This window comes from Lonchura striata, chromosome 10 (genome assembly GCF_050655825.1).
Source record: "Lonchura striata isolate lonStrDom1 chromosome 10, ASM5065582v1, whole genome shotgun sequence".
Lineage (NCBI taxonomy): Eukaryota > Metazoa > Chordata > Aves > Passeriformes > Estrildidae > Lonchura > Lonchura striata.
In genome coordinates this window covers 8,426,140-8,453,561 of record NC_140712.1, presented here as the reverse complement: position 1 = coordinate 8,453,561, position 27,422 = coordinate 8,426,140, and the positions used below count along the sequence as shown (strand labels likewise).

Below are 27,422 nucleotides of genomic sequence, written 5' to 3'. Positions count from 1 at the left end.
TAGTGTGAATGGTACCTTGGTGAGGAAAGTGCCATGCACTCATTTTTGAGAACCTGCTGTTTTGCATCTTTACCTGTAATTTAAAATTACTATGCATGGTATTATACAGTTGTAAATTATGTGTTTAGCTCTGCTTTTAAAGGACTGTATTCTAAGCTCAAATCTATAGCCAGAGATTTTGGAATAAATGAAGAAGCATCGATGATGGCTGTAGTAGTTAACTCCTTGCAGATATTACATAATAGTGGTTGGTAATTGTCATTATGTGGCCACTCCTGTGGTGGTGTTGGGATGTGAGGGTCACCACGACACGAGGGTGGGTGGGTTTGCCATGTGGCACCTCCCAGTGCCCTGAGGAGGGCATGAAGGCCTGGCTGCCTTACACTTCACATCATTCCTGTGCAGTCATGTCAAGCTTACTGCCTTTCATCAGAGGCGAAGCTTTGCCTTTTGATGCCAACAAGACAACTGTTCTGGGCAAACGTGTTTTAAAGAACTTACCAAGGGTGATTGAATGTGAATATTTGCTGTAGCTTTTTCTGTAGTAGTAGCCATAATAAAAATCATAGTAATACAAAGACTGAAAGTTACGATTTAACTTTAATCATAATAGGAGTACAACTTACTTTAAACAAGGTTGTCTTTCTCCTAGAAAACAAAATTGCAACCTTTTTATTTTTTTAATTTACCTAGATGGGAAGGTGGAGTTCAGAATAAAGTCTGAATAATAACTGCTCCTTTATGAAAAACTATTGATTGGTCTTGAAGAGTCCTGAACCGAAGGCAAGTAATATTTGCCTGACAAAAAGTTTATATTCATGAAAACAGATGAACATTAATCACAGAAAGTTGGGTCAGCAGCATAATGTAAGAGATGAAATTTACATAATTTTGAAAATTAATCGGAGTGTATTGGACTTCAGTGATCACAACAGATAGTTTTCTCCTGCTGTATAAAAACATGAAGCCTTGAGAAGAAATTAATGCCGTACTTTGCTCTTGTGTTGCAGAATTTACTTGTTCTACCTTATCAGACTTCCTCAAAACTATTATCCCAGATGTGCAGGTTGTTGTAAGGCTTGATAGCTTAAAAAAACCAGTAGTTAAGATCTGATAAGAGTGAAGCAGTAATAGGTCCTGAGGGGCTGAAAGCTGAGTTTTGGCAGACCAGTGCAGGGATAAGCTACCACCATCTGTCAGGTTCACAGAAAGTCTGGCTTGAGCCACCAATTTCAAAACTTCACAATTTTTAAGGAATAACATTTTGCTTCAAGTAGGGAAGAGCTGCATTTGACAGTGCAGTTTCATATGGGACATAGTCAAATTTGTCTAAATGCTGAAAACCTTCTACTAGGTGAATTGTGATCATTTATGAAGTAGTCTTGAAGCAAGTAAATGAGACAGGTAAGAAGGAACAAGAGTTTAAAGAAGTCACACACTACAGGACATCTGAATTAGTACCAGCCTGAAACAGCCATTCAATATGTTTATTATGTGCAAGGAACATAGTTTGGAACTTGATCATAGAACTAAACTCCCCAATGTTCCAGTTATCCTAAGTTAAATTTGCCAGTGTCTCAAGGTAGCTATTCCCCTGTCTATAGCTTTAAAATATTAAGCAATGAGCAAATTCATTTAGCAGAGATGCTACAGTAAAGGGGTGGCAAATGCCAACAGGATTAAAACATACCCTGTGTAATGGACCATAGATTTGGATTTGGTTGTGGTGAAAAAATCCCCAAACCCACACAATCAAAGAAGCACAAACAAAAAGAACAGCCCACAAAATACAGCATAGGAAAAACACACATCATAAACCCAAAGGAAGTACGTAGGCAGAAAGATCTTCCACATTCAGAAGATGTAGTAGGAGATGATGCTGGAATTTATGTTCGATCTCAGTGAGCCTGAAATCCAAATGCTACTGAATTAAACTGTTACCACCAAGAATTTAGAGAATACCTAGGAAATATCTATAAAGTAAGTTACTTCTAATTCATGGTATAGGAATTTGCAGTAGAATTGAGAAAGTACATTCTGCTTCAGTGCTTTTCTTTATTCAGTTTTCTTGTTTGGTAAATAGCATCACGAGCATTTGAACCAAAAGCATTTCATACAACTGTTGCTGCAGCTAAGGAAAGAGAAGGGGAGGGGGGAGCCAAGGGGCTACTGCTAAGAAATAATCCAAATATTCAGAAAGCCCTGTGTAAACTTCTGGAATTAGATTCTTTATGCACTCATTGCTCCCACCCTCCAATAGATTGTAAATAAATCCTGAGTTCAGGGCAGCTGCTTTGCTGACTGGGCTTCTAGGCAGTCTAGTTCCATCTCTGACTACATTCCAGGAAGTGAGGACAATAGAATAAAAAAACAGTGATTAATATTTTTTTTAGGGTCTCTTTATCTCCCAGTTGTTAAGTAAAAAATATACGGCTGCTTCAGCAGTAATCAACCCACATGAAAAATAAATGTTGTTGCCACAGTCATGTTTGTTCCAGCTAGTCTTACCATGTATCATAGTACAAGCAACTTTTATTTTCCTCAGACTCCACAAGATATATCCATATTTCTCCTCCTAGGTATTCTGATGACTTAAAATCTACTATTTAAGATTAAGTTGTCATTTTGAAACATGGTACTCTATTCATTGAGTTCTTCTGGTAGTACTTGCAAATGAATTGTGTTGTTTATCCTTTGATGTAAAATGTTAATGCAGTAGTTGCCTTATCTTTTTAGTCTCATTAACACTTAAGTAAGTAGATAGACCCTCCTGATAAACTACAGAAAAATGAATTTCTAGTTACTCATGTTTGGTGTACAGCTTGAAAAAAACAAATTATTGAGGGTTCTTTGTGTTTGCTTGATTTTTTTTTTTTTTTTTTTTTTAATTTTAAGCAATGATTCTGGTTTGGAACTGCATTTGAAAAGAGCAGATTTCAAAGCAGTTTCATAACTATTTAAATCATGATGATGGTAACAACATGTATTGAATTGGAATGTTTGTCTGGAGGCCTTTGTGTGGTGCAACTAGAAAGAAGCAATATTGGGATAGTCACTCCATTCTCTGCTGCATCTGGTTCTGCTCTTTCCTAGGTGTGGTATGTTCTACAGGCATTCAGTTTTTGATGCAAATCCAGAAAGTGTCTGCCTTCATTGATGGTGGTTCTGAGTAGAGGTGAAGATGCTTCAGCTGGTGCTTTGTGCTTACAGAACGGGGGGACTTGAAAGGGCTTCTGGTGTCTTTGTTAACAAAGACTGAGAATGAAGACAGGTGGCAGTTGCAAGTGACTGAACTACTTCACAACTGCACTTGATAACAATTTTAGAATTTTAAAATATATGCAAGTATGGAGAAGGACATAGTGATGTCCAGGAAGCAGGGTGACTGGTGAGTTTATGGGCTGTACTGAACAGGAATTTGGCATGTTACTGTAATGCAGATACTTGTCTTGCCGATCAATCCGTAATGCACTGATAGCGGCCACCTTGGGGAATGCCTCAGGTGTTCTGTGAGCTGAACTTGCTTTTATCCTGACCTTCTATTTGAGTGGGAAGCCCATGAGGTGCAGGCTGCTGGCATACCTTTAATTAGATGTAATTGTACATTATTTGCTCATTACTGGAAACTTGGCAGGCATTGAAGTTGGATGAGTATGATCAAGGATCTAAATTTCCAAGTATCAAACTACTGCATTGCTGTTTTTAATGCACATGCAGGTGATCAATTGGGTGCTGAAATAATTGTGGTATGTATACTGCATTTACTCTGGCCTGCATTAAATCTGTTAACCTGTAGTTAATAGTTGTGTTGACATAGAGCCAATATTGCTTAAAAGTCCACTGAAAGCAAAAAATCGCTTTTCTAACCAACCAAGACAAGAAAAACATTAGGTGATGAATTTGTTTTATCAGAAATGTTTTTGTCAGCTTTATTTGGTTAAAATTTGCAAGAATTCTTTTATTGCTGTGGGCTTCTCAGCTAAAAGGCATTCTTTGCTATGCAGCTACATGAAAGCATAACTTTATTCTTTAACATCCTGGTCTTTCTAAATCTATGCATAAACTGGTTTCAAATTTGGATAGCTGCTGTGGATCAGAACTTCATTTGTATTTTTAGGTTGTCCAGGAGATACAAAAAATGGGATGAGAGCCTTCCATACCTGCACACGTGGAACACAAGCCTTTGCTAGCAGCCAGACCTCAGCCTGGATAATTCTGTGCCTGGAGATGTTTGGAGATACTGGGAGAGAAGCTGGTTGTTATTTCAGAGCACTGTGGGGTTTCAGAATTGCTAAATGGCTTGTGTGCAAACTGATTTGCCCATCCTCATGATTATTAAACCACTATGATATATTAGCTTTTGTTTAGAGTAAAAACTGACAAATGATCCTAAGAAACCTAGGGGGGAAATAAAGAAAGCCAAGTCTAATAAATAAAGCCTGAAAATACTCAAAAAAGAAAACCCACCTCCTCAAAACAGCCAAAGCGTTTGAAACAGATTTTGTCATCTTTTAAAAGCAAAACAAAACTTTTTACCTTTTTTTTGCAATTATACTTCCAGAAGGGAGACTGCCCAGAGAGGCCTGAGTTGTGGTGCTTTAGACTGTTATTCCACACAGGGACAGTAAACCATGGAAAAGCAAAGTTAATGCAAAATAAATGGTTTTGAGAGGTCAGTGTGATAGTTTATGTTAACAGCCAGACTTGTGCTACAAGTGTACTTGTGCTACAACTGTTTTCATAATTAACTAGGCTGTTTCAAAGTGTTTACCTGTAAAAACTCATGAATTCGTTTATTATGAGCTCTTATGTGTGAGTAATTTAGAAGGACTGAAATTTATTTTTTTGAGGACAAAGACATTTTGGCAATGCAAATTCTGACTCCTGAAGGGAAAAGGAAACTTAGAACTTCCTGAGTTGTTTTCTTTCCAGAGTGTTGACAGAGAAGATACTTGAAAAACAGAAATTGTTGAACTGGGGATAAGAAAGTAATTTGTTTGTATTTTGTGTTACAGACTTGATTGCTGGAAGCCTTCCATGTGATCAAACAGTACTTTCAGACAAACTTATTTTCTATTAAATGAAGTTTAATTTTGAGGTAAGGTCCTGTTTAATTTTCTTTGTTATGCATATAATAACATAAAACCTGAAGTAATTTTAAAGCTTGTGCATATTAGTGTAAAATTTTCTTTAGAGAGTACATGAAATATATACTTCTATGGCTGTGTTTATGAAGAAAGTGAGCTGAAATATAAATGTGATGTATGAATATTGAAGTGCCAAGTAAATATTGTAATTAACAGCCTGGAGATTAACCTGGCTATGACAAATATTGACTATTTTGAAACAGTTGCCAGGGGAACTGGAGAGTATGATCATGTAATAAGTGATTTCTCTAAGCCTTAGGAAAAAGAGCCATGCCTTTCATTGGTATGAAACAAATAGCTGATGACTTAACTCTTTCATCTGAATACGTGTAAGAGGTGGCAAAAAGAACAAGGAAAAATCATTACTAGAATAACTTGACAGATACATTACCATTTCTGTACTGTAATGGTCTCAGAAGAAAATGTCACTAAATGGTAAAATTGTCTTTAGGCAAGATGTTGATAAATCTCACCCCATGTTCTTAATCTGTTGAAGTTACTTTGACATTGTCCACATTACTGTTCTAAATGTGTCTCTGGCTTTGACTGCTCATCTGGAAATGGAGCTTGAAATACTGAAAAGTCGCTAATGGAATTTTGTCCTGCAATTCTCCATGTTTGAAAAATGTCTTCAGTGAACTTTCAAGGCAGGCTATAATTAAAGCAACATATCAATTTGTATCAAATATGTCTAAGGACAAGGTTAAATGAAGGTGTTTTAGGTACATATTGAAATGGGCTTTGCTAAGAAAACTAACAAAATACGTGAATTTAACTTCAAGCATTTTAAGTCTGCCAAGCTGACTTTGAGCTTATTGGTAAGATGTGCTCTTGGTGAGCACATTTGGTGTAAGAGAGGTTTCACTTCACATTAGCACACAGTGGGCAGTGTGCTAGACTAAGTATAATCTAACTTACACGTCAAGTTTGCACACACTGTTACCTAAGTTTAGCTATGTGTCATGATTTCTTTGTTCCTCTGTTCTGCTGTAGAAGCAGTGGATGTTTTGGGGTTCAGACCTAGGTTTTTCTCAAATCCTGCTCATAATGACTACACCATCTGATTTCTGTCCTTCCTTATCCAGTAGTTGTGAGTTTTTACCTTGGGAATATGGAGTGCTCTTAAAGCTGGAGCTCAGTCTGTGTTGTCCTGTTTTGTGGCTGTCACAGAGATGTTGATTTGATAGATGCAAGCACACTGTTCTTGCTGAGCTTTTCTGTTTTCATTAATGTTGCTGATTCTGGTAGTAACTGAGCTTTCTGCAGTCGCTAGCTTTTTCCTTTCCTCGATTACTCTTTTTTTTTTCCCTCTTTACCACTCTATTAGTTGTTCAAAGCTCTTTTGGCTAGCCATTCTCTGTTTCTTCTTTTGGAAGAAGTGTTCTTTTTTTAATAAAAAATAATTTAGTAATCAAAATGCAGAGTCTTGACTTCTCTGCCTGAATTTGAGGTTCAAAAAAAAAATGTTTGCAGCTAGCACTCAGCCTTTGAAATGGTAAGAAACTGTTAAGTTTTGAAACATCTTCTCTTGCCTTCCCTCTCTGTTTAGGTGCTAGCATCAGAAAATAAAAGGAGCATGCTCTAAGGTCATTCAACCTTGCTGCAGTAGCATCAGCCAAATCATTAGTATTCTAAAAATTGTCAACTATGACTGGTAATGCTTGTGTGGTAAACTGTATGTGTGTGTGGTAAATCTCAAGTAGGTGATGGAGGTTGGAAGAGCAAGAAAAGTTCTTTTTTAATAGCTGTTTAAAGCCATTGGAAGGCAATTGCATGATCTGCTGTTTTTCTCTTTGGCATGGCACCATCTGAGTTGTAGACTCTGTGTAAACTGTTGCCTGTAGTTTTCCAGCATTGCCAGGGTAGGATGACAGTTCCATGTGACCCCCTTTCTAATGATGGGTGAATGCTGGATTACAATTGTTGTCCTCACTGACATGCAAGTTTTTTATTTTTACTGCTTTTCTGCAAATCATTTTCTATTTCCATGACATGAAAATTGATAAATAATGGTAATTTGTTAAAAATTGTGTTGATCTCATGTTGATACCAAATTGTGATAGCTTGTGAGAAAAAATTGTCTGGATAATATTACAGTAGATGGAATAGAGACCTGAGTGTTTAAGTGGTAGAAATATAACTGAATTAATTATAATTTAGATTTAAGAAGTGCTTGGCTTTGGTTTAAACTCCAGACAATTTTTGTCTGGTAAAAAGTGTGCTAAAGTAGTGAAGTTACAGGGTGCTGCTGGAGGAAAAACACCAACCTGTTGGCCTGTATGAGTTTGCATGGGTTGTTCCTCTTATTTCTTTTGTGTACTTAGGTTTTTTAAAACTGGTTTTCTGACTACTGTGGGAGAATTATGGTAATAGTTCAAGTTTCAAAAAACACATTCACAGGTGTATTCTTGCATACCTTAGGCAGTGTCCAGTGTCTTAGCTTCTAGCATGCTGCATTTTTGAAGTAATTCCAACACATATAACCATGTAAAGCAAAGGTTGAAGAAATGCTATTAAGTGAATTGTTCTGGTGGACTTGATTCACCATCTGATCCTGGACAGTCTGCCTCTTCATGGAGCTTCCAACAAGCAATATTGAAAGATTCACAGAGGAATTGTATATAGTAGTTTACATGGTTCACTTGATGACTTTTCAAGATTGTTACTGCAAGTGTCTCTTTGGTCAGTCATTTCCAGTGAGTTGTCATGTACCTTTTTTACTAAGGAACTCCGTGCTGTGATTCCTGTCTGAGACCTTTTCAGTAACACTTTGTGCAGAAAAAATGTTGAGTTGGGTTGAATCGGTAGGATCACTGTTCTTGTCCAATTGTTTCTGCAAGTAAACATTTATGTTCAATTTCAACACTACTGTTAACCTCTGCATAAGTGACACCAGAAATATATCTTCAAGTCTGAAAAGTATCTGTGGGAAGCACTCGGGGATTTTTGCATTTGACTCCAGGCCCATAAGCGCATGTTCTGTGGTTCTTATTAGGATTCCAACAGGGAATCATTTTGCTTGCAACAAATTCTGTCAAAAATACTGCTGCCAGTTTGATTGTTGAGTTGGTCTTGACTTTTCCAGATTTAACCTGGGCTTTTTTTGTCTTAGCCTTAGTTTGTGCTAAGTGTCAGCTGGGTAATTTTACTCATGTTTCTTAGTTCTGTGCTTCATTCTGTTTCGAAGAGAGGTGTGCATGATGGCAGAGTTCTGATTACACAACTGGAAATGACATTTGAAGCTGTATAAATATATATGAATATATCCCATCGTAAACAAGTTGCAGTGCTTGAGATGGACCTAGATTAACCTTAGGAGTTGAGCTTAAAAAAATAAAGCACCCCTCCAAAACCCAACAACAAATCCTTTAAGAAAAGGGAAAAATAAACCCACACTAAATAAAAATGTCTTCTATACATCAGATACCATTTTAGTAATAGTCTGTGCATATATTTAGTACTGTCCTCCAAATGACTCTGGGGGAGGAACCTAGCCAAAGGATGCGATTCTCTTCTGGTTTCTACAGAAATTCATGTTTCTGATTTTGGTTTTCTCTTGCAGTGTTTTTGCAAAATAGGAAAAAAAGTCTGGAAGGCCTCATCAAAGACATATCATTGACTGCCACAGTGAAGGCTCTTGCTACTGGGGCTTGTGATTTCTCTGTTACAGCTAGCTCCAGTCAAGCTCTTTGCTTATCTTCTCTAAAAGCTGTTTCAGCTCTGACTGGGACAGTGACATTCCTTCTGTAGTTCCTTGTAATTCATACTTCCTTTTGAAGCTAGTTAGTTTGCAAATATGCCTTTTGACTTAAAAAGCAAGCTGAAGTTCAATTGCTAATAAGCTGACTTTCCTGTAAACAACTCTTAATTAGACCCAAATATTTTGGTCTCTTACATAATTCTGCTTAAGGGAATTTCATTGTTGGGTTCTTAGCAAAAGAGATGCTGTTGCTGGATGACTATAAAGTGTGAACTGGGAATGGTATCTATTAATGCTTACTGATAATTACAGCCTACTTTCACAGTAACCTTTCAAAGCTTGTCCTTCATCTTTGTTTTGCTGTGGGGATTTTTTTCCAAGTAGCTTATTTGTAAAATTTAGTACTGCATGTTATAGTTAAATGCAGTGAATTTTTCCTGAGATTGTTGAAGATTTTTAAGGTAAACTTGCTTATCAGCATGTGTGGTATGTGTATACAGCCATTGTGGTTGAGCAGGGATTTTCTTAGGGCAGGGGGGCATGTAAGAGTTCTTGCATTTTAATTTTATGTGCATACTTGCAAACAGAATAAACAATGTTTAGTGCTGTACAGTGTTAAGTTCCTTGAATTCTAATCAGTGGAAGGAAGGGTTATGCTTTTTTGGTTGCTTGTTCCAACTTCAAGAGTTCTGATCAGCCACCCCAGACAGCGTGTGGTGTCTGAGGTTGTCAAGCTACTTCTGGACTCTCCAAGTTGATATCTTTGTACTTACTGCCCATTTAGAACATCAGCTTTTTCTCTATTGGTTTGCTCTTGCCTTCTGCTTTAAGATTAGAGGGAAAGTAATAGCTCTTTTTGTTTCCTTTCTGATCAGAAGAGATTCTAACCTTACTGACGAGACAACTTCCAGTCCAGTCCAGTTTACAAGTGTGTTGTTTGTGCGTGAGTGATTGTTATCCCTGAAAGCAGCTCACCACACAGTTCCCAGTGGAATGGCAAAAATCAGTAATGACATCTTCACAGTGTCTTGTCCAGCAAGGAGTTAATGATGGCCTTGCTGTGATACGTGGGCATACATTTCAGGCACACAACCCCCAGATGATAGTTTGGTTCCTATACTGTGCTCTGGTGGAGAATCTGCTTAGTCTTCTCAGAAAGTCTGTTAATGGCAGCCCTTAATAGCACTGTGGTATAAATGAGTTACAAATTGACAGCAATGGAGCACTGAAGAGAGGGCTCCTTGAAAGGAGCAGTGCCACCTCTTTTAAGATAAGATGCCAACATAGATGCCATTGTGAGTCTAGAGTAAAATGGGTGTGTTTACTCTCTATGCCTGTGCAATCGGCTGGTCATCTGCCTGCCTTGTGGTTCCATTATGTTCAGGTTTTGAAGTATGATGCTTTTTTGGAAGTAAACAAAGCTATCAGTTCAGAGTGCATTTTGCTCATGGAGGTCTTAACAGACACCAGTCCACTAAACAAGTATTTAATATGTACAGTAGAATTAGATGTTCAACCTCTGTGAACAATACAGCTTTGCCTCTACTAGTACGTACACATGCAGGCTTTTAGGCTGTGACAGTCTCATGACCTAGATTTGTGTTTGCTCAAGCTTGAATGAACCAGTTAAGAAATATCTCCGGGGAGACAGACCTTTACTAAATCATGGCAGAGCTTTGCTTTTAACCATAGCACTGGCAGTGACAACCTTGCTTTAACTGGATGGGTGTGGTCTGTGTTCAGCAGTGTCTGTGGTTGCTGTTCCACGTTTGCTTGGTTTTGAAACACAGGTGGTTTTGGGCTATATGTTCCCTCAACACTCAGTTGGCAAGGATGTGAAATGCACATTCCCTCATAGCATTGAGCTGACATTTTGCATTCTCTGTTTGCTTAGCATTGCAGTTCAGGATATATAGATAAAATCATGGCCTCATCAGCTCAGACACTGTAGATATGAGGGTAGGAATGGAATGAATTAGGCCAGGCGAGTTAGGGAGGTCAGTGTGCACTATCTGGTCTTCCCTCTAAATCCCCCTTCTCCCTGCATCTTTATTTTGGTGTTTTATTTTATTTTATGCTTTTGGCTTGATTGGTAGTTGATTCCTGAATTGAAATTATGTGATGCAAACTTCTGTCCGTGTCAGTATTGGGAGAAACAGCTATTTACCTTGTGTTACATGTCTCTGGAGAGGCCTTTTGCTTGTTGAGATAACTTCGCTGCCCCTTGCCTTGGTCTGTCTCTGTGTACAGCAGCTGATGAGGTTAGTTCCACCTTCCCAGTCTAACAGAGCTGGACTCTCAGGTGCAATTTAGTTTCTTGGGAAATCTTCTCTGTAATTTCTGTAATTGTGGTTTTATCATGTTTGTTATCTCAGCAAGGTATTGTGGAATGGAGATCTGTTGTGTGCATGACTTGAGGCTTACATTCACGGTATTGATTTGACTTGTGAAATTTTCACTAGTGTAGAGCTGGATCTTATACTGATTTAGTACTCACTGTATAAGCCTGACAAAAAATCATGGAAACTCTCTAATTAGGGCAAGTCTGAACTTGATCATATGTGAGTCATCCATCTCAATGCTTTTAACATTTTAACACAGATACATTCACAAACATCAGACAACTCATTTTTGCATATTGTTACAGAAGGCTTTTTAAGGAGCTGGTTGGGCAAGCCATTTGTTGGTGAAGCAGAAGTGGGATAAGGAAGTTTGAGAGTAAATCCATGCAAAAGTTGTTCATTTACTATGGTAGCACAGACTGTGTAGAATTTACTGTTTAGTTAGAAAATATCTTTCTAGAAGTTACTGTTGGAACTGATGGAGGAAGAGGTGCAGTAGGATATGAATAAATTAATTTGTTACTCAGCTTTGGCAGTCCTGCAACATGTTGGTTAGTTGTTTTGCTCCTCTTGAATGACACCAGGCGTAAAAGCAATTTTAAATTAATTTCCAGTGGAAATGAAGGGTGGGGGTGTTTTGGCATCAGCTGTCTTTCTGTTAATTTGCGAATATTTCTCAAACAAATATGTTGGAGCTTTTGTTCAAATTATTAGTTTGTGACTTGCAGTAGGCAATTTACAGATTTATTTAATTTCAGGTAAAATATACTTAATATTTTTAAATATATATAAGTGTTTCATCAAATAACTTTTTTTAATTTAATGTTCAAATAATTTCACTGAAAATACCTATTTTACAAGATATGAAGAAATATTTAATTTTATAAACATTGGTCCTTAGATTTTCAGAATTTTCAGATTTTTCTCTTTATTTTTTTAATGAAGAGAAATTATTAAAGAAAAATATTTTAACTACTCATGGAGTATGTATCTGTTTATAAGCCCACACCTTTGTAATTTATGCAACAGCATGTAATAGAACACCATCCCAGCTCTAGTGAGAATGTATCCTGGCAGAGAGCTTTGGGGAAGGATACAGTAACTCAGGTAAGACTTGGAGGAGGGCTGTGCAAATGGATGGAAGTGTCTGCTCAAACTTAGTCCTTCCAAAGGACAGGGACCAAAGCCCAGGGTGACCCAGCTGGAGCAGCCTTTGCCTCCTGCTGCTGTGCTGGAGGGTGCTCCTGCCATGGATGTTCTGGCTAATTGTGTATAATCACTCCTTAACCCAGAGGCACACATTCCTCCAGCTGGAAGTTACTTCATTAAAGAACCTTATTGCTGTCTCATTCTTGTTTTACTTTTCAGACCTTAACAACATCTTGGGATAATATCTTATTACTTTTCTGTAGATCTTATTATCTTGGATAATATGTGCTTGAAATACTCATGCTTGTTTGCTATGTTGGCAAGGTATCTCTGTGAGCACACCAAGGCCTGCTTATCTTAATTCAAGCACTGGTTAGAATTCTGTTTTGTTCAGTTTTTTTCCAGAATGTGGACACTGTGATGGTTCAGCTCAAGGCCTTGACATCCACACTCTGATACATATCTGCAGGCACTGGGTTCTCTGACTTAGGCTCTGTGACTTTTTTAAGAAGCTGCTGCTATTCCTCCCAAAGCTGTCAGATTCATAACTTATTATTCCAGTCTCCCACCTTACAAGCACAGATTAGTCACAGTCGGATTTAGAAATGTCCTACTTTATTACTCACAGAGAATTAGTAGCAGGCAGACCATTCCATGTAAAATTTTCTTGATTTCCAGGATCCTTTTCAGTTTTGGTCAGCCATTCCACAGACTGAGTGATTTTGAGTGCACAGAGAGTCCATTACTTGCAGAGAGAAATATTTAAATGTGATGTGAATCAGTGTATAGAAGATAAAGGGAATGTGGAAGATATTTTCCCCTTGTTTTTCTCAGTGATCTCAGCCCTTTTTCTTGACCAAGTTCTTAGATCTCTTGAGAAAAAACAGCTGTCCTGTTCTGGCTGTTACCCAGGAGATGGAAACTGCCTATCCCATTTATTACTGTAAGCCAAATGGAGAGATTCAGAGCCTGGAGGAGGCAAATGAAAACCTTTCTCTTGAGTTTGAGAACATACTATTGGAGGAAGCTGATAAGTCATGAGCTCTTTTCATAAGCTCTTTTTCAGATGAAACATCCTTTGGCGTCTCTGAAACCCAGAGCACTGAACTGAAGGAAACCAGACCACTGATATATTTAGGTCCTTCCTTCTTTGAGTTGAATTTGACCCTGGAAAAAAAAATAGGAGTGGTGGTGGGAGGACACAGTAACAGGTTCCCAACTTGTGAAAGTGCATTAAAGATATCAGTGATAAACAAAAAAAAGCTGAAAACCTAAATAATGTACTTTTAAATGAACATTCTCTAAGACACAGGACCACTGCTTGTTTTTAAGTTAGCCAGTAGAGCCTTTTGTCACACTAACAGGAGTACACCTTGCTGCCAGAGAGCCATGGCCTTGTTGCCTTTACTGAAACCTGGAGACATGAATCCCGTGGCTCGGGTGTAGCTGTTGATGGCTACTGACACTTCAGAGGGGACAGGACTGAAGGGAGGTGGGAGCTGTTACCCTCTACATCAGGAGAGGGAGAGGGTGCCAGAGCTGTATCTGAAGAATGGCTGTGAGCAGGTTGAAAGCCTGTGGATAAGAATCAGAGTGTGAGGGGACAAAGGAAAACCTCGTGGGAGGTGTCTGGTCTAGGGGAGCCTACTGACAAATGCTTGCTCCAGCAACAGGAGGCACTGCAGGCCCCAGTCCTGCTGGGGGACTCCATCCACTCTGCGAGCCGAGGGCAGTGCAGGAGGCTCAGGCAGTGCAGAGAGGGTAACTGTACAGCAGGTGACAGCCATCCCTTCCAGGGTGGGTGCAGTCCTGCTGACCAGCAGGGGCTCATCAGGGATGCTGGATTTGGAGGCAGTCTGGGCTGCCAGGCACTCTGAAATTGGCAGTTGTGAGAGATATGGGTCAGATGAAGAATCAAGTCAGGCCCCTGAACTTGAGGAAAACAAGCACCCAGCTCTTTAAATTCATAACTAGGATGCCCTAGGAAACTCATATTTAAAAATACACACATCAATTTATGCAGAAATTATTTGGGGATTCTAGTGTATTCTGTATTTATGAAGAATGAATTTAAGTTCTGAAGAGTTCTTGGAAATCGTTGTGGAAAGTCTAGTGATGGAAGAGTGGTTTGGACTGTTAAAACAGCAAGGAAAGACACTGGAGACAAAACCCAGACTATCTACAAAATGAAACAATACAAAAAGCATCTGTTGCTTCCTGTTGCTTTAAAAAAAATGCTGTCAGATTTGGTGTAGTTTTTGAAATATAGATGAAATGAAAAATAACTCATTCTCTAAGCTCTCTGTAGCTGTGCAACAGGCTAAAAATATCTAGCAAGTCTATGTGGAGACTTGAGAAAAACCGTAACACTATGTTGCACACTTCAGAATCTTCAGGAAAGAGTAGCTATGTGCTAAGAAAATCCTACTTTTGATGAAGTAGTTATTTTAAGCTGTTGGTTACAAGCTAGTCTAGATGATAAAATAAAAATGTGTGGTGAGAGAAAAATAATTTTCTGTCAGCAGTAAATATGTTGCCAATATACCCAGTATGTGTGTTGGTTTTTTATGCACCATTTTAACCCACCTCTAAGAAAGTATGAGCATTTAGCATGTGTACACAAGTTTTTGAAAAGTGAATTTCCATTACACAAAGAAAATGTTACATCATGTTTTGGCTAGTTTCTAGCTTGATGATACTAATGAGACTTTTTATAGAAGTGCATTAGAATAAATGTAATTCTACTGAACTAGTTTCATTTGGTTGATGAAAAGCTGATTATATTAAAGCATTAAATGAAAAACTGTAAGCAACAATACCATTACTGCTTTTTCAGGTACTCTAGTAGGAACTCACAAGTGACTTGGCACCATGGTAGCTCTTTCCTTGAAGATCTGTGTCCGTCAGTGCAATGTGGTGAAGACGATGCAGTTCGAGCCATCCACTGCCGTGTACGACGCCTGCCGAGTTATTCGTGAGCGAGTGCCAGAGGCTCAAACGGGGCAAGGTGAGCTCCTGAATGTGTCCTTACCCACCTCATTGCCTGAACTGAAAGTGGACATGAACCCAGAGGGGTTTTTGACATTGTCCCGTTTTTTATGTTGGAGGGTTTGGTTGTTTTTTATTTTAAGTTGTAGGGCTCTGGAGTGAAAGGAAACAAGTGCAAACAGATTTTTAAGCAGCAAAAGTAGATGAGTTGTTTTTCTTCCTTTTGTCCTACAATGGATGTGTTTAGTGAAACTTTGACTTCTTAAATAAATATCTTGTTTGTCTAGAAGATGAGAAATTGCTCTGCTTGGAGAGCATTTTTTTGGTACTACCTACTTAATGCAGTGTTTCTGGCAATGCGTTCTAAGAAAATCTGTGCAGACTTACTTTGTGCCTCAGCAAAGGAAGCGACAGCACAAATTAGAAAAGAATAGCTGCATACCTCCAAAATGTGCAAAGAGAAATGCTTGAAACTGGTTAATAACTAAAATCATCACCATGCTGTGCATACCATAGTTACCATGGTGCTACATGTTAATCAAATGTAACTGTCTCTGTGCCTATTGAGCAAATTAGGTGAATACAGACTGGGAAACCCATGGACAAAAGATCTAGTTTTAACACAGCCAAAGTTGTCAAAAAATTCAGATACTTCAAAGCCCTGTGGTGCTGCATTGTATATAATGCTACTGGAACGTAATTCTTAAAGCAGGTTGTTTATTGCAATTTAAGCTCTCAACCTTTACAGCCATTTCAAAAAGCTGGTTGTGTTAGAAAAACTTACTAGTAATGGATTTAAGTACTAATTACTGAAAATTGCTTCTTCTTTGCAGGAGTCCTTTGGAAATCTAGTTACAGAGGTTCAGTTTTCAGATAAAACTTGTGCATTTTTACCATGCTGGTCTATCAAGGCAGTGATTGTAAACAGGTGTTGAATTGGGTGATAAATATCCCTGAACATCCTGAATCTCAAAGAAAAGCCAAGGAGTTCTCAGATTTTACAGTAGGGGTTTTCCTTTACTTATGATTGCAGTGCAGTGCACTAAGAGTCTTCAAAAAATAAGATTGAGTGATGAACAGAAATGCTTCCAACATGTACTTTCCCTTTCTTGGTGGCTGTTAAAATGTGTGTTTGCCTGTCTGTTAGTTCAGAAGATTCACAGGGGTACAGTACAGATAAACTGGTTCTGCACAGCAGAAAATATACTTATGGCTATCAGCTGTGCACATTTCACTTCTCCCATAAGCCTGGTCCCAGCACAAATGTGGCCATGATTTTCATGTGCCAGTTGCACAGCTCCTGCTGTTCCATTACCAGGTGCATGCACCACAAGTGAGCATCAGAACAGTCTATGCTTCCTTGGGTGTTGGGGAGGATGAATAAATATGATTGCCTGGCAAAAGATTTGCAATAGTACAGCCAGGATGAAAACAATCCCCCCTACTGGTTGAACAATGCCCTTACCTACAGATAGGTCCAAAGGTCAAATGGACTGTTCTATCTCAACCCCCAAAATGTATGGCTCATCCCACACCTGTAACCCTCCCCTGGAGCATCAGGTGTCTGTGAGCCCACTGGCCTAAGTCTTGTTCCAGCCCACCTTGAAGCTCTCTGATAAGGGGTCTCTGAGGGGCCAGACGCTCTCTTGGACCTTCCACCCTCTCCTGGAGCATCCTCTTGTCTCCCTCTACCCCTTGTCTCTCCCCTCCCCCACTCAGGCCCTGCCATGTGCTGCGTCTGGCAGCTCCAAGCAGGACCTTTCACCCTCTATTATAAACCAAATATTCTAAGAGCAGCCTTCTGAGATCTCTCGTCTCCATCCATCCAAACCGTCCTGGAGCACAACTTCCCTGCACTTGGGACTTCTGTGCTCTGTGCAAGGCACTTTGTCTGCTCCTAAAGATCACAACCTATTTGTAGGCACAAATTCTAAAATCTTTCAGAAGTGATTCTGTATTGAAGCTGTATCATAAATATCCCTATATGTACAGTTCACTTGACCTTTCAGGGAGTTTTTAATTAAGGTTAGCAGGGAAAGTTTTTCATCTTTCTTAGTTGTTTGTGGAAGGGTTCTTCCTTTTAAATTGGCTATCTGTAAGTCAGTTGCACTTCTATCAATTATGTTTAAGGTCTTTTATATAATTGCACAAGTAATCATGTGTTTAAGGTAAATGCTGTTAAATGTAAATTGTTGCTATACATGGCATTTAAGGATGAAATAATATCAGAAAATTGTAGGTATTTTTACCTGGCTTTCTGGCCATAGGGTCCTAACACATGGTTGAAAGTAAACAAGGTAGGGCCCAGAGCTGCTGTAGCCGACTGCACTGCTGGCCATGAGAATAGGCATTAGCCTAACCTGCAGAGCTGCAAACAGAGCAGCCTCACAAGCTGAATGGTTATTTGTTGTTTGTGAAGTACAGTCTGTATTGGTTCTTCATGCATATGGATAGGCCTTAAATTAACAGTCATGGTGCTTCATTTTGTGTATCTGGAGTTTACTCTTTAAAACCTAAGCCTGGGTTTGGTTTTGTGTGGCAGTGAAAATTTTATCATTTACTTCTGAAGTAAATTTGCATTCTTTAGCCTTCAAAAGATACAAGTTTTTACTGTGCTTGCAATGGATATAATTCTAGAAGCCTTGCATATTTTTAAATACCTAAACCTGAATCATCTATCCAAGAGATTCCCAAGTTGAAAATAAACTCCATTTTGTGGAGGGTTGAAAGCAATCTGTGTTTTGAAAATAAACTGCTACTTTAAATAGTACACTGTGGTTAAGGCCAAACTTGCTTGTATTTTTGGTTAGTCAATTCCAAAACAGGACCTGTGAGCATTTAAAATAGGTTGTCTGAAAAAAAAGTAGTTACAAATATAATACACAGTAGATGTGACATGTGAAGATGTGATGGCACAGTGAAGCTTTTTTCCAAGTCTTCTGTAAAGCCTAATGTACCCTGCTATCTGCTGCTAAACTAAATATTTCATGAAGCACAGAAAAATATTCTATCCAAATTTACTTGGAATGGGAGGTAAGTGTAATGTAGGCTTAACCCTGAATCGTAATAGCCCTGAATAAAACCATGTTGGCTTTATTAGGTTTGATGTTTTTCAATGTGTCTCTGTCTCTTCTGTCCCACAGCCTCTGACTATGGATTGTTCTTGTCTGATGATGATCCTCGAAAGGGTATATGGCTGGAGGCTGGAAGGACACTGGATTACTACATGCTGAGAAATGGGGTATGGTGCAAGTCTGTTGCTTCCTTCATCATCATGTTCTTAGAAAACTTGCTTCCTAAACAACAAGAAGAATGTTTAGCGTTTGGAGGGCTGGGAAGGGTCTTGAGTCTATTCCTGAACTTGACCTACTCCTCTTCCTTGCTGTACCTCAGGTATCAGTTTTTTCCTGCACTCAGGTTGTGACTGTGAGCTACTGTGGTCAGTAATGTCTTCACATAATGATTAACAGAAAGTTGAAAAATAACTTTGGTTATATACTTTATATTTGACGTGACCTTGTGTTAGAGTTGGTTTCTTGTATGCTGGAGGTGGTGAGGTCATACTGGCTCATGTTCTGGGCAGCTTGCTGCAACCACAGCCTTGCAGTCCTTTTGAAATGCTGGAGTAGATTTCACAGCACAAAGGTACTTTGGTCTATCCTGCCCTGACCAGGTCTTGCCACTTAGGACAATCCTTGAAAATTGACATTGGCAGATCTAAAAGCAGTTACTGCTCAAGTTTATGAAATGAGTACATTTGTCTATACTGTAACAAAGGAAAAATCCAGCTTGGAGGGTAAGAAGGGAATCCTGTTTTAGACATCTGAGGTATTGGCTTGGCTTGTGGTGGCTTCCAAAAGCATTTAGAAACAGTTGTGTTTACTTCCTAGGATATATTGGAGTACAAAAAGAAACAGAGACCTCAGAAAATACGTATGTTGGATGGTTCAGTGAAAACAGTCATGGTGGACGATTCTAAAACAGTGGGTGAATTGCTGGTTACCATTTGCAGCAGGATAGGTAAGGTTTTGGGACCCACATGCTTAAGAATTTGTTTTTCTGTCGTATTTAAATTTTGATTGTTAGGATGTTATGTGGCTAGAAACTGGCATACATGTGAAAAAAATTAAATTTGTTTTAAGTTACTACTTACCAAACACTTTCTTGAAACCTGTTATCCAGGTTTTATCAAAGTCTATAGAGAGTCAGCTGTATCCTTTGACTTCAGGATTTAGCATTTGAAGGCACAAAGTTATCCAACAGTACAGGTTCCAATTTTTTATTGTACATTACATTTACCTGTTCTTTCTGCTATGAAGTAGAGGTTTAGAATTGAATTTATGCTTGGTGTTAATTGGCTAAAAGAGGAGCAATGCTGACCTTGAAATGTTCCCAAGCTTAGGACTTAGTGTTGTTATGATTAAGAGTTGATCACAAAATTGTATCATTTGTAAAAATACATACAGAAACCATCCAGAGCAGCTGGTTAAAGTTGTGTCATATTGCTTGTAGTCTGTCTCAATACTTAGCTAAATAGACATTTTTTAAAACAAATTTGTATTTAATACATGCACTACAAGTATGCATCCAACATGGATTGATTAAGTCTTAAAACAGTGCTTAAATCTCATTTAGAGTTCAAGTGGCCTTAATTTGATTTATATTATTTTACTTGGAAAGCGAATAATGTATTTCAGTTTTGAGGTCTTGTATGTTGGATTCTAATATGCTGCTAATTTACCTCAAAAATTAGTTTGATTTATTGTTGTGAATGTGGTCATGTAGGTGAGCATTTAATTTTCTGTCTGGTGTAACATAAACATGCTTTCCCAAACAGAACAATGAAATGGGAACAGCTTAGCATATATGCTAAATATTTTGAACTGATTTTTGATTCAGTTTCATGTAAAATTCACAGGAAGAGTTGAATCATAGCACTTTAAACAAAAAAATCATGAATTTCACATGCTTTCTGTTCCTCAGTTGGCTCTGCCACATTTCTTTTGCATCATGGGTAAGCTGAAATTACTCAGTCCTCAGGAAGCAATTGTAGGCATCCATGAATAGAAATTTACTATAGCCTGTCTCCATTTTGAAATTTATTGTTATTTTACATTCCCTCATGTTTTTAAACTGGCAGCTTCTCTTGGTAGGCAGCAGAAAAAAAAAGTACCTTACACTTAATACCTTTCTGAAAGTGGCAAATGCAGCATTTGACAAAGAAATCATGTATTAGAAAGATGAGGTCAGAAATTGGATTTATTTATGATTCCAGGAATAACAAATTATGAGGAATATTCATTAATCCAGGAGAGCATTGAAGAGAAGAAAGAGGAGAGTACAGGAACACTTAAGAAAGATAGGACATTGTTACGTGATGAAAGAAAAATGGAAAAACTGAAGGCAAAGCTTCACACGGATGATGATTGTGAGTAATGTGTTGCAGGGTAATTTTTTGATTAATATCTTTCCACAGCAATGCAAAGAAGCCAGGCAGTGGCTATTCAGTGTGTTTCAGTTGGTTCCTGGCTGTATTTTTCATCCTATTTTATGTTGTGCTGTCTGCAATTGAGTATTTTTAAAATGAAGTGAATGGGTAAGTTAATGCCTTTCAGAGTTAGCAGGTGTTTTGAAGTGCATTTTGGTATGTGTTTGGTAGGGGCATTCCAACATCAGTGTGAAGGGTTGTTTTTGTCCCTTCATTGACGTTGGATATTTAATAAAGGATGCCTAGTGAAAGCCATCAGAAGGTAGTTTTGTGTTTCAAGATAAAAGTTTTAACTACGTGACGTTTGCCAAAGAACTAAGAGAGTATTTGATTTGTTTTGGTGCTAAGTCAGATAAGTGTTTTTTTCTGTTTTTCTGTAAGACACTAAGGTTAACTGTAAGTGTCAGGAAGATGTTCTAAAATTGTGTTAATGGATAAGAAAGGTAAACAGAATCATTTGGTTTAGAGGTAAAATGTGGTGAACTTATTTTGTTGTGAAGCTTTGAAGATCTAAATTTAGTGATAAAACATTACTAGAGTTGTTTCTTCAATATTATGCTGTAGTACATCCTTGTTTCTCAGCAGTGCTGCTTTTCAGTTCTCATTTTTAGCAAACCTTCAGCACTGATGACTAGCCCCAGAAATGAAAGTAACATTTCTTGTGGAGTTTTCCCCCACAGTGGAAAAGCCAGTCCTCCCATGAGTTTGACAAGGGCTGTTACCTCTGGCAGCAGTGTGGGTTAAACAGTGTGCATGTCTGTGGCTCTGTTGCAGTGAATTGGCTGGACCACAGCCGCACCTTCAGAGAGCAGGGAGTGGATGAAAACGAAACACTGCTCTTGAGAAGGAAGTTCTTCTATTCAGACCAGAATGTAGATTCAAGAGATCCTGTTCAGCTTAATTTGCTTTATGTTCAGGTACAGTACTTTCTACCTTGTCTGAGGAAACTCATGTAGGTTAATTAGAAAAAAATTGCTTCTCAAATACTCCATCTTCTACAATTTCAGATTCCAGTTCTGGATGTGCTTTAGTTTTGCTCTTTTGTCTAGCCCTTCAAAAACACAAGATGGTACAGAAGCTTTTTTTTGATCAAATACTTTGAACCCAGTAATGAACACTGAGCCAAAAATCCACTGGCTTTCAAATCCTGCTTCCTTAAAGTTGGTACATGCCTTCAGTCCCAAGTTGCTCCTTTTAGTTCTTCTCCCTCTTCTCTTCTCTGGGTGGTTCTCTCTGTGTGATGTGGAATCTCAGGTCAGTCTTGTGAACAGCTTTCTATTTCTCATGTCTTTTTCTCCTCTGCCTGATCAGTGAGAGATCTTCTTCTGCACTCCTTTCCAATTTTCAACACAGACAGCACACAAGGCAGGCAGGCTTTCCATCAAAAGGGACCATGTCATGTAACACAGTAGGAATACATCTAGACAGGTTTCCTAAACTGTCAGAGGGACTGTACATACCTTAGCAAAGCCAGGAGCTTCATGCAGAAGATAATATTTAGCTGAAAGTGCCATTGCACTTGCCTGCAATTCAGTCTGAAAAAAAAAGTAGGCTTTAAACTCTTTGTTAAAGTTTTAGGGGTTTTTCCCAAAGGAAAAAAAAATGAAAGTTTAATGGAATGTGCTGTTGTTATACTTGATATTGCTATAAATTACATGTTAAAAATCTGAGTTAAAAGGTAAGGCTGTTCTCTTGTTTGTAGAACAGCAGTACCTTTTTGAAGTATTTTAGAGGATGATCACACTAAGCTGTTCTCCTGCTACTAAAATTTTTCATTCAGGCTGGCATGACAGTATGTGTTGATAATACTTTAACATTGCTTTGTCTATGGGTAGGTGAGCCCTCTACTGCCAAAGTTATAAAATCTGTCATCTTCAATGACCACCAAATTTGCACAGAAGGAAGAAAAATGTTGCGTTCCATTCCCTGACGCTGTATCTGTAACAGTGATTTTGTTTTTACCTACTAATTGTGGAGATCTTTTTCCCCCCTGTATAAGGCAGTGGGATGAAAGCTTTTTCCTGTGTGTATTTGCACACACATGCATCTGTACATATGTGTGTACATACACAGAAGTGTGTGTGCAGGTTATTTTATTTACACATGCGTCAGGAAATGGCTGTCAAGGTCTCTTTTCGATCAAAGCTGATGCAATCATAGCTTCAATAACTCTCCACAGATACTCACAATGAAAAAATCTAGCCCTTTGTTTTATTAGTCACATCCAGAATGGAATAATAAAGACATTCAGAAGGAAAAGGATGTGTTGCTGTCTGTATTCAAGTTTTCAAGGAATTTGAGATGGATTAGTTGTCTGGGTGTCTCTGACACGTCTTTGTTTCTCTCCTGTAGGCTCGTGATGACATTCTCAATGGCTCCCATCCTGTCTCCTTTGAGAAGGCTTGTGAATTTGGAGGCTTTCAAGCACAGATCCAGTTTGGACCTCATGTAGAACACAAACATAAACCTGGATTTTTAGAGTAAACACTTCTAACTTCTAAATTTGGGTGACCTCAAGTGTAACTAATGTTGAGTTGTCACAGATTAAACACATTTTATTACTCCAAGCAGAGGTAATCAGATTCAGTGTATTTTCAGTAGCAAATCTCCCAGTGAAAGGAGCTTTATTGCACAAATCAGCAGCCTCAGCTGGTGAGGGGACCTTTGGCAGTGCTTATTAGACAGCACTAATAAGAGCACTGGCTCCTCCCAGAGTGCCAGTTAAGTACACACTTGGTAGCAGGAAAGTACAAGAGTGGAAAGAAGTTTTGTCATTTGAATAAAGTGAGTACCTCCTGTGTGTAGAAATTAAATTTTCCAAACTTTTGAGTGGCATTAATCACTTGGTCAGATTCAACCTCTCATTGTGTTGTATGAATGGAATTCTAGAACTGTGCTCTTTGTTTCAGGCATGGACAGGAGTCCTGCTTACAAGTGGCTCATCCTTTAATCTTTATTGTGATACCTAACTTACTGTGATCAGGAGGGCAAGTTAAGGGCATTTACATGTCCCATTTTTCTACTGATTTGGATTTTCTGATTGCTTTACCTGCTGTAAAATTAACCAAGGGCTGAAGTCTGAGGAAAGCAATGTGGGAAGGTAAAAGAGAGCTATTTACTGCCTAGTCCATCAAGCCTTGCCTACATATGAGGCTGATAAATACCTTAATTGAAGGCACACAGCAATGGGTGCATATTTGGTTTCTGTCCTGTTTCACTGCCAGAGTGCTCAGTGCTGCCTCAGGCTTCCTTTGTGATCCACTTTGGGGTTTATAGTATCTCAGGGAATCACTTGGAGGTGGTGTCTTGCTGTGGGATGTGCAGTGCTGCAGCTCTGGTTGTTTGAAACACTTCACTTCTGGAGCCTATACCTGAAATAGCAGTTCAGTTATGCAAATAAACATATTTCAGTTCCAGTTAATAATCAGCTTTTCTTTTTACTGTCTGACTGCTCCTGATTGACCCAAAAATCTTTGCTATTAGAACTATTGATGTCTAAGAATTACAGGGGCCCAGTGTAATGCTTCAGTGTACCCCTCGTTTTTATTTCCTAGAATTGTGACCAGTTACACAGCAATCTTGCTCTGAGACTTGTCCATTGTGTGCTTATTCTTCCCTTCTCACTCCACTCACTGAAGAGTATTCCTGCAGCAAATTGTTGGGATATTATGTCATGATAAGATAATGTTGTGTCATGGTAATGATTTCAAGAGTTAGGTGTTCCCAGAAATAATTGCTTTTAATTTTTAAAGCAGTAATTTCCCACAAACTTAACCAGTGGCTTTTGCAAACTGCTGAACATCATTCAGTCACTTAAATTTTTTAGGATTTTCTAATGTACTGCTGTTTTTTTCGGTGGAAAGTTTTTCTCTTTTCTTTTTCTTAAGCTCCCATGTAGTGAGTGTGTTTTTTGGTGTACTGAAGCTGCTGGCTGGATGACACTTCTACTTTGTGTGCAGTGCCCATCATGAAACAGCCATCACTCATATAGTGTGCATTATCTTTTTTTAATCCTAATAGAGGTGAAAGGTATTAATAACTGAACAATCTGTTAGAAAAATAATGTTACTTCCAGTGGAAACCATTCTGAATCAGAATTCCAAAATTCCGAACCTCCTTATATTCTGTAGGGCATTTTTCTATGCTCTTGTTTTATTTTCATTTAGGGCTTTGATTGTATTTGAACCAAACTTGGCAGGTAACCAAGTGTAATTGCTCTCTGTCCTAGTGTTTAATCAGTTTAGTAAAATGAAGCATTTCTCATTTGGAGGTAATTCAGTTTTTTCCTCTGTAGATGAACCTGCTCCAGAACCATAAGTCCCTGGTCATCGTCTCCTAATTTGAAGTGTACCTGTTTATGATGTAGTGGTGATACCTTTATTTCACATAGCCATCGTGACAGCCTTGTTGTGAAAGCTCATGCTTTTGTTTTCTGAGTCTAAGTAAGCCAAGTGATCCTGGCTCACTATGAACAATATAGAGAAATAGTGTAGTTAAATGATCATTATTTTTTTTCTGAAGCTGTATCTCTTATGCCTTCAGAAAAAAAACTTCATCTTTTTTTTTTATTCCCTTGAAAAAGAGTGAGCTTTTTAAAAGTTTCATCCAACTATTTTCTACTGTTTGGTGCATAAACACTGATGCTTTTCAACTAAGACAGTAGTTTTGTTTAATATAAACTATATGCTGTAGCTCAATATGTGAAATACATTTGAGAGGTATCCAGTCACTCACTGAAACCTTAGGATGCTACAGGTTCCCTTAAGGAGAATCTGTCAGCTCCTAAAAAAACATCACAGGGCAGAATAGCTCTAGTATTTCATTATGCTGTTTGGAAACAGCTTAGTTTAGTTTGCCTGTCTATGATATGTTTGTGTAGAGAGACCTTTTGTATCCTTTTTTGTCATTGCTAAAATATTCTTGGCACAGATGAAGATTTTTGCCTACATCTTGCTAAGACATTGGTATTGGTTGTAGGAATTGCCTTGAAGCTCATGCCAAAGTAAATTGTGAAAGCATTAAACTATCAGTTTAAAAGTAGTCCTTCTTCATGCCCTTCGTGGTACAGACCTAGTTTGGCATGGCACATACAGAGGGTACCCTGGGGCTGAATTTACTGAGAGAATATCTAATAAAGAGCTTGCACTGTTCATCTGCAGGTAGGAAAGGAGCACCTCAAACTGCACACCTCCACTTCTTTGCAAGCACACTGGCAAACAGATAAGCTGCAAATGATAAGTGAGCTTGATGCTGAGCTCAGTTCTTGAATCTAACCTGGTGTGCTGAATTAAGCTGTATTTTTTGAGAACACATTGGTGCTAATGAGAAACAATCAAAGTGTTGGCACTTACATAACTTTTTAAGGAACTGGAAGATGAAACTCAATGTAAACCAAGTTAAATCAACCCTGCTTGCTATTAGCTGGTATTTTTTACTGAGCTCAATGTACACTTTCTAATATGTGTAATTTAAGGGACTAAAGAAGGTTAAATGAGAAGATATTTCCATTGTTTTTGCTAACTCCATTAAAAAGCTTCAAAATAAAGTGAAACTGTCTGTAAAGAAAACATCTGGATTATAGGTAGAGTTAAAATAATTTCAGTCTATTCACAACAGGCATTTCACCCTTTCAGATGAGGTGATCACTTGCCTCTTGATTTAAAAATAGTGGAAGGTGATAGAAGGAAAAAACTTCCAATCCAACTGCCACCCACATGTGCAGGAGTATTACAATTGTGTTTAGTGGACAAAGCACAAAGTTGTTTTCTTAACCCTTGCTGTTTATGAAGCCCCAAGTAATGTTTGCTTAGCAATGTTTTTTCAAGTGTTGTATTAATTAAAAATGAAGTAGACAAGCTTAAAAATGTAATGGTTTTGATAGTTTATCTGCATCCAGATAGCTGAGAAAATTAGCTAATACAAGATGATAACTCAAAGTGCATTGATAGCTATAGTTTATTTGTTTATATAATTAGATTTCCAGAATGAAACTTTGTTTAATTCAGGTTTGGGTTTGTTGCTTTTTTAATTTGCCTTGGAATTGAATTTAACTAAACTGGTTTGAACTTGTGAAATTCTGTATAAAATCACCAGTTGTTGCATAATAGATACATCAATATAGATAAATAGACACACTATTCAAATAGATACATCAACTTTTTAAGATAATAAGCTGTATTGAGTCCTTATCTACAGTTTGATTTTGACTTTTCAACCTTCCCTACCCCATGATGTGTCTTTGCAAATAAGTCCCCAAGAAGAAATTTCTTTATCATGGATAAGTGAAATGTAGCTATGAGAACATCAGAAGAAAGATTAGCAAGGACGGTTGTTCTTATTTTGTTTTATAATGCTAGAGCTTTATGGAAAAGACAAAATGTGTGCTCTCAGTACTGAGTAATATTTCTGAAGCACAAAATCCAAATTTAGTATTTTGAGCTATTTTTTGATTGTCTGCAATGGCAGTCTTTTGTGTTTACAAACACAAACATAAAAGGTGCACAGTAATATAAACAAAAAACCCAACAAAAACACTCCCAAAATATAAAAACAAAGCAACTCCCACAGAACAGTTGAGCAAGTTTTTGCCAATCTTGTTTAAAACAATC

General features: G+C 38.1%; 1 protein-coding gene across 12 annotated transcripts in view; it reads left to right on the top strand.

Moving 5' to 3' along the window:
• The window catches only part of TLN2 (talin 2), a 142,011-nt gene that overhangs the window by 37,806 nt on the left and 76,783 nt on the right, over positions 1-27,422 (top strand). For 8 of the 12 annotated variants that reach the window (XM_021554185.4, XM_021554184.4, XM_021554183.4 and 5 more), the window contains 7 exons: positions 5,016-5,098; positions 15,175-15,345; positions 18,470-18,567; positions 19,217-19,346; positions 20,602-20,754; positions 21,589-21,731; positions 23,167-23,294. In XM_021554185.4, the coding sequence (XP_021409860.2) occupies positions 15,210-15,345; positions 18,470-18,567; positions 19,217-19,346; positions 20,602-20,754; positions 21,589-21,731; positions 23,167-23,294 (788 nt within the window). In that variant the 5' untranslated portion in view covers positions 5,016-5,098; positions 15,175-15,209. Of the gene's footprint in view, positions 1-693; positions 784-5,015; positions 5,099-15,174; positions 15,346-18,469; positions 18,568-19,216; positions 19,347-20,601; positions 20,755-21,588; positions 21,732-23,166; positions 23,295-23,325; positions 23,388-27,422 lie in introns of those variants that run through there. The other 4 variants (XM_085588178.1, XM_085588177.1, XM_085588176.1 and 1 more) reach the window with 3 other exon arrangements.